At 42.5% G+C, this 16,278-nt stretch overlaps 1 protein-coding gene across 3 annotated transcripts in view; it reads left to right on the forward strand.

Moving 5' to 3' along the window:
• The first annotated feature begins 2,060 nt into the window (after positions 1-2,060).
• LOC132870489 (interferon-induced very large GTPase 1-like) overlaps positions 2,061-16,278 on the forward strand; it is a 28,242-nt gene continuing 14,024 nt past the window's right edge. The window contains exons 1-4 of one of the 3 annotated variants that reach the window (XM_060904143.1): positions 2,061-2,203; positions 2,365-2,521; positions 5,636-5,697; positions 5,908-6,811. In XM_060904143.1, coding sequence (XP_060760126.1) covers positions 2,443-2,521; positions 5,636-5,697; positions 5,908-6,811 — 1,045 coding nt within the window. In that variant the 5' untranslated portion in view covers positions 2,061-2,203; positions 2,365-2,442. Of the gene's footprint in view, positions 2,252-2,364; positions 2,522-5,635; positions 5,698-5,907; positions 6,812-16,278 lie in introns of all 3 variants that reach the window. The other 2 variants (XM_060904142.1, XM_060904141.1) reach the window with 2 other exon arrangements.

The following is a 16,278-nucleotide window of genomic DNA, read 5'->3' on the forward strand; positions in this document are numbered from 1 at the left end:
GCGCAGCTTTGTCGTCACTCCTGCAAAAGCCCGCCCAAAGAATCCAAACAAAAACCTTGCGTTGTGATTGTCGGGCACGATTTGATGCCCAGGGTGTTTTGTTGATATGGTCCGAGGCTAGACCCACTCGTAGGCAAAAATATTTTTGGCCGCTAGGCGGGTGGGTCTAGTTTACTAGGCTAATATTATGTTTCTGTGTAGTGAAGTATAAAGGGTGTAAAAGTCATTATTTCATGACAGTATTTAAAATTTCACTACAATGTAAATTTCTGTGAGTTTTTACATCAGTTGATCATTTTAGATGAGATTAGATTAGATATACTTCAATCATCCCAGAGGGAAATTCCATTGTTTCAGCAGCCTTAAAAACATATACAACAAACACACATACAATACAAATAAATAAGCACAAATACATTCAACCACAAGACCCAGCCAGAGGTGAGGCAGCTGTCAACACACACACACACACACACACACACACACACACACACACACACACACACACACACACACCAAGTAGCAAGTGAGACTGTAACCCTAGGCTGACACTTGCACGACTTTTGGCCACGATTTTGTCGTGGCAAGTCGTGCCATTTTGGGGCACGAACTGGGAGGCTCCCGCACTGTTCACGACTAGTTCACGCATAGTTCACGACGAGTTCACGAATGCGTGCCCGTCCACATTCACGAACTGGCACGACGAGTTCACGCATAGTTTGCGCATAGTTTACGCACTTCCCGCATTGGCACGACGAGTTTGCGCAATTCGGACGGTGTCGTGCCGACTTGGGCACGCCTGTGTCATGCACAACCTCATCCTCATCAGATACCCACATGCAATTTCAGAAGTGGACCGCGAAGATCCGGACACACATGATCTGATCCCTGGTGGATGGAGGACTGACCGACACCTGCAGGGGCTGCTGCCTCTAACCGGCCATCATACCCAGAAGGATGCAAAGGATCAGCGAGACTACCTGTCACATTACTACATGTCCCCTGCTGGTGCTGTCCCTTGGCAAGAAAGAATGGTAGTAGCTTCATGAGCTGCATCCACAGTTGTTCCATTTTTGAAATAAAAGAAACGAACCCCCCCCCCCCCCCCAAAAAAAAAAAAAAAGTCATGAAGGAATAGAAAATAAAAGACATTAAAGAAAAAAGCAAGAAAAAAAAATTGCGAATGGCGAGAAGTGTCTGGGAAGCCCTATATATACCCCCGCACCGACGCCAGCGCCACTGTCGCGCAGTAGTCGTGAACTGCTCGTGAACTCGTCGTGAACTGCTCGTGCCATGCGCAAACTGTTCGTGAAGTGCGTAAACTAGTCGTGAACTGCTCGTGCCATCAATGCGTGACCGTGTCAGTGGGAAGGCACGGCCACGCTGTGACGCGCAACAATTCGTGAACATGTCGTGAACTACTCGTGAACTCGACGTGAGCTGTTCGTGAACTATTCATGGCAGTTCGTGACAGTCGTGGCATGGCGCGCACTTCCACGCACTGGCACGCATCCTCCCGCATCGTCCCGACGAGTTCACGACGAGATCACGAACAGTTTGCACATAGTTCACGACCCGGTCGCGAAATTTTGTCGTGACCAAAATTTTGAACATTTCAAAATTCTCGTCCCGACATGGCACGCAGTCACGACGGGTTTACGCACACTTCACGCCAGTTTACGACTAGTTTGCGCACTGGCACGACTCGAGTCGTGCCAATGCGTGCCACGGAATCGTGCAAGTGTCAGCGTACCCTAAGTGCTTAGTGAGGCATAACACAGCACTATGCATCAACATTTCAGATTAAAAAATAAGTCTGTGCTCAGAGCCATTTTCATTTGGTTATTTTTATTTTATGATTTTTTTCCCGCCACAAACACGTCGGCTGTGTAACTGTGAACTGGCGGTGCGTCTCTGCACAGCCGAGCCGCTGAAACACCGGAGAGAAGACCGGAGAGGGAGAAACAGAGGCCCCTGTTAAAACGGGCAGAAGTTTCCGGCAGATGGTCACGTGATTTCCAGGACTCGATGTGGGTGTGGCTTTTCAGTCTTCGGCTGGGTGGTTTCGGTTTGAACCCTTTCTCCGCTCAGCTCTGATCTCAGCTCTGATCTCCTTCTATTCAGGGTGTTCCTCTCTTTCCTGTTTGTGGAAGGGAAAGATCGTCGTTCAGCATGAATTAAAGCCGGTAAAGCAGGAGATAAAGTTAAGGCTTTAGATTTTGTTTAATCATCATTGACCTGCATGTCTGATGTAATTAATTAACATAATTAACTTCTCCAATTCATAACGTTAGTGTGATAAATACACCATTTTACTGTTGGTTCATGCTATAACATTCCTCTGGCTTTTCTTTCCTGCTAAAGAAGGAACAGTGCATTCACATCCACCTCGCTGCTTTTGAAGCAGGAACCAAGTGCCGCCTTCAAACTGCTACTGAAATCATGACAGATCAAGATCCAGAAGATGAAATGGACACCCAGCCAGTGACGGAGAACCTCTCTGACACACAGGAACTCACCGGTAAGGACACAACATCACGATCACATCACCAACAACTTACACACGGTCTGTAATCCGGCTGAGAGCTCAGTCCGAATAGAAATGTTCATGTAAAGGCCTCAGATCAGAATAGAGTAACCAGACGAAAGCCAGTCTGAATGAGATTTCCATGTGACTGAGCGAGGAAGGGTTAATGCATCACTGTGTGAATCTCATCTCATTCCTTCACAGTCAGGGTCCAGTGTGCTCCTGGTGCAGTAAACCTGTTCTGCTCATAAAACACATCTCACACATCACATCACATTATCTCTAGCCGCTTTATCCTTCTACAGGGTCGCAGGCAAGCTGGAGCCTATCCCAGCTGACTACGGGCGAAAGGCGGGGTACACCCTGGACAAGTCGCCAGGTCATCACAGGGCTGACACATAGACACAGACAACCATTCACACCTACGGTCAATTTAGAGTCACCAGTTAACCTAACCTGCATGTCTTTGGACTGTGGGGGAAACCGGAGCACCCGGAGGAAACCCACGCGGACACGGGGAGAACATGCAAACTCCGCACAGAAAGGCCCTCGCCGGCCCCGGGGCTCGAACCCAGGACCTTCTTGCTGTGAGGCGACAGCGCTAACCACTACACCACCGTGCCGCCCAAAACACATCTCATGTTGCACAATTTAATTCATTCAGTAAGGTGTGATGGGCACGAGACTACGATTTTAATAACCGCAGTAAAGTCAGTTTGGTATTTGACAAGGTATTCACTGCACAGAAATGCAAACAAACAAATTAAACCTGTTAATTGTGGAGTTATTGTGCAGTTATTCTCAATCACTTTTCATATTGCTAAGTAGATGAATAAAGACATTACAAGAGCATCCTTTTTGCTGCATATTAGCCAAATATGAAATGCTAAGTTACTAAGCTGAACTTGCGGCACGGTGGTGTAGTGGTTAGCGCTGTCGCCTCACAGCAAGAAGGTCCTGGGTTCGAGCCCCGGGGCCGGCGAGGGCCTTTCTGTGCGGAGTTTGCATGTTCTCCCCGTGTCCGCGTGGGTTTCCTCCGGGTGCTCCGGTTTCCCCCACAGTCCAAAGACATGCAGGTTAGGTTAACTGGTGACTCTAAATTGACCGTGAATGTGAGTGTGAATGGTTGTCTGTGTCTATGTGTCAGCCCTGTGATGACCTGGCGACTTGTCCAGGGTGAACCCCGCCTTTCGCCCGTAGTCAGCTGGGATAGGCTCCAGCTTGCCTGCGACCCTGTAGAAGGATAAAGCAGCTAGAGATAATGAGATGAGACTAAGCTGAACTCAAACTTTTATCACTGTGAATTTAATAATTATGCTGAGATGACATTTGATATTCACTTAACTTTGGATTGGACTACACGCACCGTGCATATCAACACAGATTTACTGATCCATTTAGGATACATTCGTTCACTCAGACTCTGCAATTAGACTCAATCCAGTCAGACTGGTGAAAACGTTTGTATGTAAACATGGTCAGTGTCAGTTAGAGTTTTATTTCAGCAATTTCTACATATCAGGACTTCCATTAGCCACATATATCTAGATCAGACTCGCATTCATGTGTAATGATGTCTAATCTTGTGCATCACTCCAGTGTGTTGTGTTTTGTTGTGTAAACAAAATGTAGAGAAAAAAAAATCCCAAACTTTTTTGTCAGCTGAGACCCCTTCAACCTAAATGTAGTACCCTTTAGTACCCCTCAAGAGTTTCAGTGAATGACAAACTTTGTTCCATAATGCATCCCACTTTTCAGTTTCTGAATTCTATTAACATCTTTACTATTTTTGCATTTTTTATTCTTCCAAACTGAATGTGTGAGCCTCTCGATTACGTTCATTATGTCTTGTATTATATATGGTTATTTTTTTTCTTTTTAATCAGACATCTAGTTTTAGGTTTGTTTACCTGACATGTTTCGACGTACGTAACTGTCGTCTTCCTCAGAGTGTCACCGAATGTTGTTGGTGACGCATCTTATCAGCTGATGTTTCCGAAGGCGTGGCCTTCCTGTCTGGTTTGACAGGTCGGTCACGTCTTCTACTGTCTGTTTGTCCCCTGCAAGATGGCACTCCAGGTATGGGAGAGCATGTATGCTCCCTCATCTCGGTTGATGGTCCTCGGGCTTCGCTTACGGATCTCCATGGCCTCCCTGATCCAGCGCTGATGTTTGTTATCTTCTGTGCGGATGACTCTGGCATTCCCCCAGTCCATAATATGATTTTCCCTTTTGCAGTGATCTGTTATGGCTGACTTATAATTTTCCTGTTGTGCCTTTTCTTTTATTGTTCGGGTTTGTCTTGTAGCTGTCTCCTTTTCGCACTCTTTATGTTCATTTTTTCTTGTGTTGAAACTCCTTCCTGTCTCCCCGATGTAAGTTTTATTGCATGATTGGCATGGAATCTCATATATGGTGTTGCATCTGTTGTCCGGATGTATTCTGTCTTTAGGATGAACCAGGATCTGACGGAGTGTTGTGTGTGGTTTGACAGGTGTGTTAATGTTGTGTTTCCTCATTGCTCTTTGAATGCGTTCTGTTATTCCTCTGATGTATGGTAATGTCACTACTCCCCTGTGTTCTTGTTTGTTGGTTTGTTTTTTCTCTTTCTTCTGTGTTTTATTGTTCTTGACCTGTTCCGCCCCTTTGGATATTGCCCATTGTGGATATTGACATGCCTTCAGTGCGTGTTGTATGTGTTGTTCCTCCTGTTCTTTGTCCTGTGGATCTGTAATTATTGCTGCGCGTTCATGTAATGTTCTAACTACTGATATTTTGTGCATTATGGGGTGTTCGGAAGTTGTGTCTGTACTGTATGTGTGTATATATATATATATGTACACGTGTATGTATGTGTGTGTGGTGTGTGTATGTATGTATGTATGTATATATATAATATTGTATATATAATTTATTTGCATGTGTGTGTATATGCACATTTTTGGAATTGTTTAATTTTATGTGAAAATTGACATTTCTATCACAGTATTATGATGTCATAGGATGAAGTCTTAATGATGATCATTTTTGGGAAACAGTGCCTAACAATACTTGTCAAATTTGAAAAAGGCCTAACTGTAAAATAACATCTTCTTTACTTTCATGAAGACTTCAGTAGATATGAGCGCACAGATGAGACGAGTACAAGATGTGCATCAGGACATGATGAGGTGGGGACAGATTACTGAGTATTGCTCTTGATTATGTAGTGTTATTAAAGACAGTGTGAAGTCGGGAACGTAGTGGGAAAACAGGAAGAAAATGGATTGTCCTATAATGGGCTGAACGTTGCAAATTAGTATAATGTACATTTATTTATAACTGAGATTCTATTTGTTGATCATCACAGATGTTGTTATTAATCATTACTTTTGTTCCAGGATAAAGAAGACCCAAAGGAAAACACACTGACATCCCAAACTGGAATAAAGAGTCAAACACGATCCAGACTTTCCCAAGCTGAGGAGCATCGAGACGATACCAAACAGCACACAGAAGTAGAAATAAAGAACAGGGTTGCTGTTAGTTATCCAGAAATGTCCAGAGTAACTCCTGAACACCGTGAAACTGATGGTCGTTTAGAAAATATTAACACAGCCACTGAAGCATCTCAAACAGCTGAACCATCACAAGAAGCTGATACTGAAGAACTGGCTAGAGGGGGATCTGATTCCTCTAATTTCACTGTTATGTTGTTTGGAAACACCTCTGCAGTCCACTTTGGGGATGAAAATATACTACTTCAAGCAGAACATGTTCCTCTAGATCAGGCTCACATCCCCAGAAAAAGAGAAGTGTCAGGACGCGTTTTGTCAGTGATCAGTATACTGGACTTGCATGAGGGTGATCTGTACTTGGACCATGTGGACCATATCACTGGTCAGATAGTCAATGAAAACCACATCCAGTGCTTCATCTTTGTCCTGAAGCTGGGACAATTTACAGATGATGATTTAATGGGACTCGATTGGCTGGAAAGAAACTTTGGAGAACGTGCTCTTTCCTTTGTGATGATTCTGTTCACTTATGAGAGAGAGGAGGAGTGTGACACCATCATAGATGACCTGAAGAATAACACCATTCTAGAGCAGCTGATGAAGAAGTGTGGAGACAGATACTGCACATGCAGCAAGAACATGAGCAGCCCATCAGAAATGATAACACTGCTGCAGAAGATTGATGATCTCATCTCTGAGAACAATCAGTGCTGCTACATGGCTGAGATCTACAACACAGGATTAAAGTTCAGAGAACACCAGCAGGACAGGGGGAGGCACAGACATGGTGAGTGAATAGTTTCTTATTTTATGACTTTTCTCGATTATACTGGAACTCATATGCTGCATGTTTGGTTCCTGAAGAAGGCCATCTGATAAGAACTAAAATTTGAGGGGTTATGTTCAATATTTTATTTCTACTGTATATGCAGTTTGATGTCTTTAACTTGTGGTCTGTTGAAGAATTCCTTTTTTCATGAATATGTAATGATTACGTATATAATTATACAGGAATAATTTATTCAGTTGTGTCTTGTTTTTCATGGTGTCCCAAATATTTCTGAGTATGGTCAGTCAATTTACTAAATTGCTTAAATGTGCAAACTTCTTTTTTTTTTAAAAATCTTTTTAATGTGTGATCATAATAGTCTACATGAAGCTGGATCTGAACAAATTTATTCACAAATCATTTACAGGATCATTTACACAAAAACAAACAAGCAAATGAACAAAGGTAGAGCAGTGACCAGAGTAATACAAGGAAACAAAGTACAATTCCAAGTCAAAAAAGTTGGAATGCTGTTGAAAACTTAAATAAAAACAGAATGCAATGATTTACATACAGTGGATATAAAAAGTGTACACACTCCGTTAAAATGATTAGTTTTTCTGATGTAAAAAAATGAGACCACGATAAATAATTTCAAAACTTTTCCCACCTTTACTGTGACCTATAACCTGGACAATTCAATTAAAAAACAAGCAAATATGTTAAGGGGGAAAAACATAAGCGTTGCCAGGAAAATCAAACCTCGCCCGGTAGCACTTATGATGAATATGAAGGAAGATATGGTGAAAAAAAAAATCGGTCCCCTATGGGTCCATGTGGCCCCTGCTTATAAATAAAATAGTTTTCTGATCCCATGTCCATACAGTAAATATAGCATATATATTTACTCTATGAGTCAGTAGCCACAAAAATGAAGTGTAATTCAAAAATGAACAAGTTAAAAATCACAGAAGTAAAATATACCAAGTGTCTGTATTTTATATTATTCTACTCTTACAGTTTTTGAAACTGAAACCTCCGAACCGAGGCTGACACACACACACGCTGTTGCCATGACCCAAACTCTTATTTCCCAGAAATGGCCCGGCGCTAGAGCTCAGTGGAACGCACTTTCCTTCTGGAATAAGCATAAACATGTCTGAAAGTGATTTCTTTAGTCTAGTCCATTTATAATTTATATTTATAATAATAAATCAACAGAGCGGGGGAAATTTTTATCAGTGGGGTTTAAAAGTGGGCGTGGCCATAACCCCATTCTTTGTGTATGTAAACGAACTAAGAAACCATCCAATGACAGCACAGTGTATGCAAATGAGGCAGGTAGTGATCCAATCAGCATGTTTGTAGCAGCGCTCCTGCAGTCTGAGCTTAGTTTTTGTTTTGTTTTTTACCTTTTTGGTCACTGTGGCCTTGACCAGATGACCCTCAAAATGTTGGAGGTTGTATTTGAGACCAACGCCCATCTATCCTGAAAGTTTCACGAAGATAGATCAAGCCATTTTCCTGTAATATTGTTCACAAAGAAACCTGACTGAAAACGATACCTTGCCCCCTGCTGGACTCTGTACCAGGTGAGGTAATAAAAAATGTACAGTAACCTGGTTGCATAAGTGTGCACACCCTTAAACTAATACTTTGTTGAAGCCCCTTTTGATTTAATTACAGCATTCAGTCTTTTTGGGTTCACACCTGCCATCAATTAAAATGACTCTGATTAACCCCAAATAAAGTTCAGCTGTCCTAGTAGGATTTTCCAGACATTGACTCAGTTGCATCCTCCAGCAAAAGCCAGGGTTCACAGAGAGCTTACGAAGCATCAAAGGGATCTCATTGTTGAAAGGCTGGCAGGCCAGTTTAGCACCCGCATTCTTTTATTACGAAGCCACACTGTTGTAACACGTGCAAAATGTGGCTTGGCATTGTCTTGTTGGAATAAACAGGGACATCTCTGAAAAAGACATCGTCTGGATGACTGCATATATCACTCCAAAACCTGTCTGTACCTCCTCAGCCTTAATGGAGCTTTCACAGATGTGCAAGTTACCCCTGCCATGGGCACTAACACACCCTCATACCATCACAAATGCTGGTTTTTGAACTTTGTGCTGGTAACAGTCTGGATGGTTCTTTTCCTCTTTAGCCTGTGTGATGACCCCTGCGTCTTTCTGCCAGCCTGCCTTGCTTACCTGCTTTTGGGCAGGGGATCTTGTACCTTGGTTATTAACCCCGCCGACAGTAGTCGGAGGGGTTATTATTTTCACCTGCGTCAGTCTGTGTGTGTGTGTATCTGTCTGTCTGTCTGTCTGTCTGTGTGTCTGCAAGATATCTCAAGAACCAATGGATTGATTTGGACCAAATTTTGTACATGTGTTGCCAATCACCCAGGAAGGAAACCATTAAATTTTGGAGGTCAAAGGTCAAAGGTCAAGGTCATGGCAGAACTTCAAAATTTTCGCCCAATGTATTTTAATAGGGAAAAGGCGGGGTTTGCACTCGTTAGAGTGTCCCTGTCTAGTTTACTAATAGTTTTTGTCCCTCCTTTTTTTCCTTTTGTCTTTGGGAGTGTTTTCCTTGGGTCTGTTCCATATGTAGTCTCTCCCTTTTCAGTCTGGGAATTGGCATCATCTGTTTAGCTGGCTATAAATACTTGCATGTCTCAAAGATGGCATCTGTAACAACTCTTTAACTTTGGGGTACAGAGGAACTGGAAGCAGGCTTCAGAACAGGTGTGTTCTTTTTATTATGACACTTTTCAGTGGCAACTCAAGACACACATGTGGGGAGATGCTGTGCTCTCTCTCGTTCCTGACCGTCTGAAAGACACACACAGACACAGGTTAATAGACAGCCAGTAATTTGACACAGGTGCACCTGTATCAAATTACTGGCTGTACCTCACTTTCATACGTACCTTTGAACATGTTATTGAAGGTAAAACCGACAACTTTCATGACTGTTTGTTTTATCTGGAGCAATTTACTGAAGGACATCCCAGAGAGCTTGTTTGAAGCTGTCCATATATGGATCCTAAAAGAGGCTACCTGGAAGCAAAAAGACTGCTCCAAGAGAACTTTGGAAATGACCTGTTAATAGCAGTTGCCTGCTTAGAAAAGACTCTTAACTGGAATGTTATTAAAACAGAAGACAGGAGAGGATTGAGTGACTATGCATTTACTGAAGGACGTCCCAGAGAGCTTGTTCAAAGTTGTCAGTATATGGATCCTAAAAGAGGCTACCTGGAAGCAAAAAGACTGCTAATGACAACAGCCAGCTTTCTGCTTTCTTGGATTACTGATTGGAACGAATTCACGTAAACTGCTGGAACCTTGGAAGATAATTAACAACCAGGATGATGGCCCTTATGCTGTCAAAAGTCTTGGGATGGGTTATCAATGGATTGATGAATGAGAACAATTGTGGGATGGAAAGTAATTCAAGTGTGACTGTCAACTGCATTTCTGTTGTCAAGCTCGATTAACTTATGACACAGCAATTCAACCATGATTTCCCAGAGAGAAAATATGAGGAAAAGATGTCGATAGAGGACAAAAAGTTTCTGCAGATTATGTCCGACACTATAGAGCTTCAGAACGGGCATTATCAATTGGCCTTGCCTTTCAAAAAGGATAATGTCATCATACCAAATAATCGACCATTGGCAGAGCAACGACTTAAGCCACTGCTTAAGAAATTCAACAAGAACCCAAAGTTTCTCGATGAGTACAGGCCATAGAGGAGAGGCCATGTCAAAGAAATCCAGTCAGACAATGTAACCATCTTCATTGCAACAGAAAAGGAATTAAAAGATGCCATGAAGGAATGGAACATCAACAAAACTGAGAAAACACAACAGCAAAAGGGTGTTTCATGGACTTTTCACCCACCCTCAGGTGCATACCACGATGGCGTTTGGGAAAGGCTGATTCGCCTTGTAAAGAAAACCTTGTCATCAGTTTGCAGACAACAAATTATTGATGACGAGGGACTCCACACAATCTTATGTGAGGTAGAGACTATACTCAACAGTTGTCCATTAACTACAGTTTCAGATGATCTTAATGATCTTGAGCCACTTGCACCTAACCATCTTCTACAACTCAAGACTCGACCCAACTTGCCACCAGGCCTATTTAAACTGGAAGATGTATATGGACCCTTTTCACGTGACGTCACGACAAACGCGGCCGCCATTTTGGACATGTACTACCAGTAGTTTACCACAGCCAACACTGAGGAATGGCAGCAAAGAAAGTGTTTATTTTCAGCAAGACTTCCATCATGCCACTATGTTGTTGTGCACCTGGATGTAGTAACCATCAACAAACAAGGCAAGGGTTATCATTTTATCGGACCCCGGTAGATGCTGACCGACGGAGAAGATGGATAGCGGCATACCAACGCTTGTGTAGTGACCACTTTGTTGGAGGTAAGACGAATAAAATTAGCCAGAAAAGGCATTACATTGCTGTTAACATTCCATTCTAGTTTACTGTAATTATGATCTGGCAGCTATTTACACCGGATCCAGTGTAAATAGCTGCCGGAGCCAACGTCCGAGGTTCCGGAGCGCGCTAGCTCGCGGCCGGCCGGAGCGCGCTCCGGCAAGCTCGGACTTTGGCTCCGGCACCTATTTACACTGGATCCGGTGTAAATAGCTGCCAGATCATAATTACAGTAAACTAGTAAATACAGTTTTCTGCATCTCACTCCTTTTTCTTTTATGTTTGTCGCCTTCCTTGCATTCAAACCGATTCGAGCCGAAGTCCACTACATGTCCAAAATGGCGGTCGCGTTTACGAAGGTCACGTGACTGAAAAGGGTCTATACAAGACGCAGATGGAGACAAATACAATACATTGCAGACTTGTTCTGGACATGATGGGTAAGGGAGTACTTACCATTGATACAACAAAGACACAAATGGAACCGTGTTAGGAGAAATTTTGTGGAAGGAGACATCGTCATGATAGTAGACTCTAACGCTCCCCGTGGATCTTGGTTAACTGCAAGAGTCCTTGAAACCCAACCCGGGGCAAGTATGGTCTGTACTTGTGAAAACAAAGACTAATACACTGGAACGACCCATTAGCAAATTGTTTGCTAGTTCCAGCATCTGAGGACAAAGAAACTGTATAATGATTTCTGCGGGCGCTGTTAGCATGGCTGCTCACTGCTCTGGGTATGTGTGTGTGCTCATTGCTCACGTGTGTGCATGTGTGTGTTCACTGCTTCAGATGGGTTAAATGCAGAGAGGAATTTCACAAGTGTGTGATGAATAAAGTTGTGCTAATGGACTTTTAATTCAAGTGGTTTCTTACAATAACCAGAAACGCTTGGATGTTTAAGAGAGAATATATTTCTGTTTATGGCTCTAATGATTTTTGTTTGTTAAAGGTCTCATTGCATCGTTTTTTCATTAATTGTGCGGTGGTCTCTAGTATGAACGAATGCCCTGTGAGCCGGTTTTGGTGAAAAAAATGCTGTGGTTCTCCTGTTTCAGGCTGTTCTAGTTTGCTGGAGGAGCGGGTGGCGGGAGAACGACAGAATTTCAGCTCTTACTCATTAATATTCATGACATGTAAACGTGTTAGTTCTGATTGGCTAAGAGCACTGTGACGCTACCTCCAGTGGGTCAGAACAAGCGGATGTGGGTGTCTTTGTAAAAACTGTTTTGATTGGCTATTATGGTCTCGACATCGATGTTTTGACCAATAACAATGTAGATAACATGAATTTTACATCACATTCAATGAGATTAAACGAGACTAAAGATGGCGACTTACAAATAATGTGTAAACATCGTTGGAGTTAATAAAGTTTGAACAGCATGAAGGAACATACCCCAACCCCCCGAAATTAATAAAAAAAAATTCTCAACGGATTTGGCATAATATAAAAAGGTTGTTTTTTACTCAGAAAAAGCGGAAATCCGCCGAAAAGCGGAAAACTCTCATCCCTGCCGAGCTTGTGAGCATGACATGCATGCTAACGTGGAGAATGTGAACATGCTATTTTGTAACAAAAACCTTCGAACAAAAAGTTCATGTTTTACTTACAGCTTGTGAGCTGGTGGTCGAGAAGCAAAACCACTACTGAAGGCACCGAAGTTTGAAAAGTCACTGTGGTTGAAATGATCAGAACACAGTACTAACGCTGCATTATACTTCGCTGGTGGTGTTCCAAAGATAAATTCCAACCATTTCTTCTTCACCTCTTCTATCTTGGGCAAGAAATGCAACGTTGATGTGTTACTGCCACAGATAACACAGGCACGAACTTGTTCAGACATGTTTTCAGCTTGCTGTTAGGTCCTCTTCGTTAGCTACTGACGAGATGGGCTCTGCTATCTCTCCTCGCGCTTAAATCCGAACTTTCTTCCCATGGGCAGTCGCAAGCCAAGGTGGGCGAGGCCATGAATACTAATTTTCGAAGTGACGTAAGTTCGTAGGGCTTTTTCAGATTCGCTCATTTTTCCGACTATTTTCTTTCATAAGCTAATACAGGGAATGGGAGTAGAACTAATGTCATAAAGACAGGTGGACGCTTCCCAAAGTGACTCAAGTTGTGCTTCCCGGTCTGCAGTACATGTGGATCAATCCTGGCACTCCAATTGGCTGTTTAAAATTATCATAACCGATGAGATGGTAGTAACAACGCACACACTACCGATTGTGTTGCGTACGAGGAGATCGCGTCCGAAAATATCAAGACCAGTTTGAGCTCAACCAAGAATCGATGAAATTGGCTACGAGGTGCCCCCGCACACATTTATGATTCGCAAGCGATTTAATCGGCCCGACAAAATCATAAGCGAATCAGGAACGTGTGCAGTGGGCTTTATGTAACTGAGAAGTTAAGTGATCTCGATTATAGTATCATAACTCCTAATCGGCACAAATCTACACAACTGTGTCATGTAAATATGTTAAAACCATATGTTAATAGAGCCAACACTGAATCTAATAATGTACAGTCAGTAAATGCATTTGTCTCTGACCCTGACCCAAATATTTGTCAAGCTTTCACCCCGGACAGCCAGGAGGAAACACTGGATTCGAAACTTGGACCTGCTTGCTTACAAAACTCTGTTCTTAACAACGAGGACACTAAATTAGAGCATCTTCAGTTTGAATATCGAGAGGAACTTTTTCAGCTCATTCAGGATTATAGACATTTATTTCCGGATGTTCCCACCCATACCAATGTCATTTATCATGATGTTGATGTTGGACAGTCAAAGCCCATTAAGCAACATCCATACTGATTAAACACCACAAAAGCTAAATACCTTGAGGCTGAAATTCAGTATCTGTTGGACAATGACTTCTTCATTCAGTCAAGTAAAAGTGAGTGGAGCTCTCCATGTATACTTGTGCCCAAGCCAGATGGTATCTATAGGACGTGTACAGACTACTGTAAGGAAGACACAGTAACAAAGACTGATAGCCCCCCTATCCCCAGAATGGACGACTGTGTGGACTCGGTCGGAAAGGCTAAGTTTGTGTCCAAGTTGGACCTACTAAAAGGCTTTTGGCAAGTGCCACTTACCGAACGAGCTCGTGAAGTTTTCTGCCTTTGTTGTTCTGAGCAGCCTTTAAAAGAAGAAACCTTTATTCGTCACGTGCACACTTCAAGCACAGTGAAATTCATCCTCTGCATTTAACCCATCTGAAGCAGTGAACACACGCACACACACACCCAGAGCAGTGGGCAGCCACACCAGAGCGCCCGGGAAGCAGTCAGGGGTTCGGTACCTCGCTCAAGGGCACCTCAGCCCAAGGCTGCCCCACGTTAACCTAACTGCATGTCTTTGGATTGTGGGAAAACTGGAGCACCCAGAGGAAACCGATGCAGACATGGGGAGAACATGCAAACTCCACACAGAAAGGCCCTCGCCGGCCACTGGGTTCGAACCCAGAACCTTCTTTACGAGTATAAGGTGATGCTGTTCGGAATGAAAAATTCACCAACTACCCTTCAACGGTTGGTTAATACGGTCTTGTCTGGTCTGCAAAACTGCAGTGTCTTCGTTGATGATGCCATCATATTTAGTGACACTTGGGCAGAACATCTCAATATTGTGCACCAGCTGTTTGAACGACTTAGCCAGGCTAAACTCACCGTTAACTAGGTGAAAAGCGAGTTTGGATTTGCTTCTATCAACTACTTAGGATATACTGCGGGTCAGGGACTGGTTAAACCTGTTAATTCTAAGGTCAGTGCTACAGCAAATTTTCTAGTACCAGATTGTAAGAGGCAGCTGAAGTGCTCTTTAGGTGTGGCTGGTTACCATAGGAAGTTTTGTTCAAACTTTTCAACAGTTAGTGAGCCTTTGATTCAGTTGCTTAAGAAAAATGTTAAATTTCTTTGGTCTGATGAATGTCAAGGGTCATTTGACAAGTTAAAGGCCATGCTTAAGAGTGCTCCAGTGCTCTCAGCTCCAGATTTTGATAAACAGTTTAAGCTAGCTGTAGATGCAAGTGACGTCACAGTGGGAGCTGTGTTGTTTCAAGAAGACAGTAATGGTATTGATCATCCTGTTTCTTACTGTTCACGTAAATTTGATAAATTTCAGAGAAATTATTCTATTGTTGAAAATGAATGAGTTTACTATTAGCTTTGCAACACTTTGATGTTTGTTACTGCTTCAAATCAACCCGTTATTGTATATAGTGATCAAGTCAAGTCAAGTTTATTTCTATAGCGCATTTAATAATAATAATAATAATAATAATAATAATAATAATAATAATATACATTTTATTTATAAGCGCCTTTCAAGGTACCCAAGGACACTGAACAGTAAAAAACAAACAATAAAAAGCAAAACAATAGGATAAGAACAATAATACGATCATGAGAAATCAATAATAATAATAACATTATTAAAAATCAGAGAGAAAAGGCCAAGCTAAAGAGATGTGTTTTTAGCTGTTTTTTTAAAGTGGACAGTGTTGAGCATTGGCGCAACGCTAGCGGCAGGACAGTCCACAGCTTAGGGCCATTAACACTGAAAGCCCTGTCACCCATAGAGCAGAGCCGAGAGTAAGGGACCACTAATAGGTGGACATCTGTGGAGTGAAGATTTAGAGGTAGCTGATATGGAGTTAGGAGATTTGATAAATAGGGAGGGGCCAGGTTATGTAGGGATTTATAGACAAGCAGTCTATACAATACAAGCAGTCTATACAATGTTTTAACAATAAACATTGTCGTAAAGCAGCTTTACAGAATTTGAACGACTTAAAACATGAGCTAATTTTATCCCTAATCTATCCCCAATGATGAAGCCTGTGGCAATGGTGGCAAGGAAAAACTCCCTCAGACGACATGAGGAAGAAACCTCGAGAGGAACCAGACTCAAAAGGGAACCCATCCTCATTTGGGCAACAACAGACAGCATGACTATAATATTAACAGTTTTAACATGAGGACAGTTTCGTTGATGTGATAACTCTTGATTG

Source organism: Neoarius graeffei, chromosome 22 (genome assembly GCF_027579695.1).
Source record: "Neoarius graeffei isolate fNeoGra1 chromosome 22, fNeoGra1.pri, whole genome shotgun sequence".
NCBI classification, from domain to species: domain Eukaryota; kingdom Metazoa; phylum Chordata; class Actinopteri; order Siluriformes; family Ariidae; genus Neoarius; species Neoarius graeffei.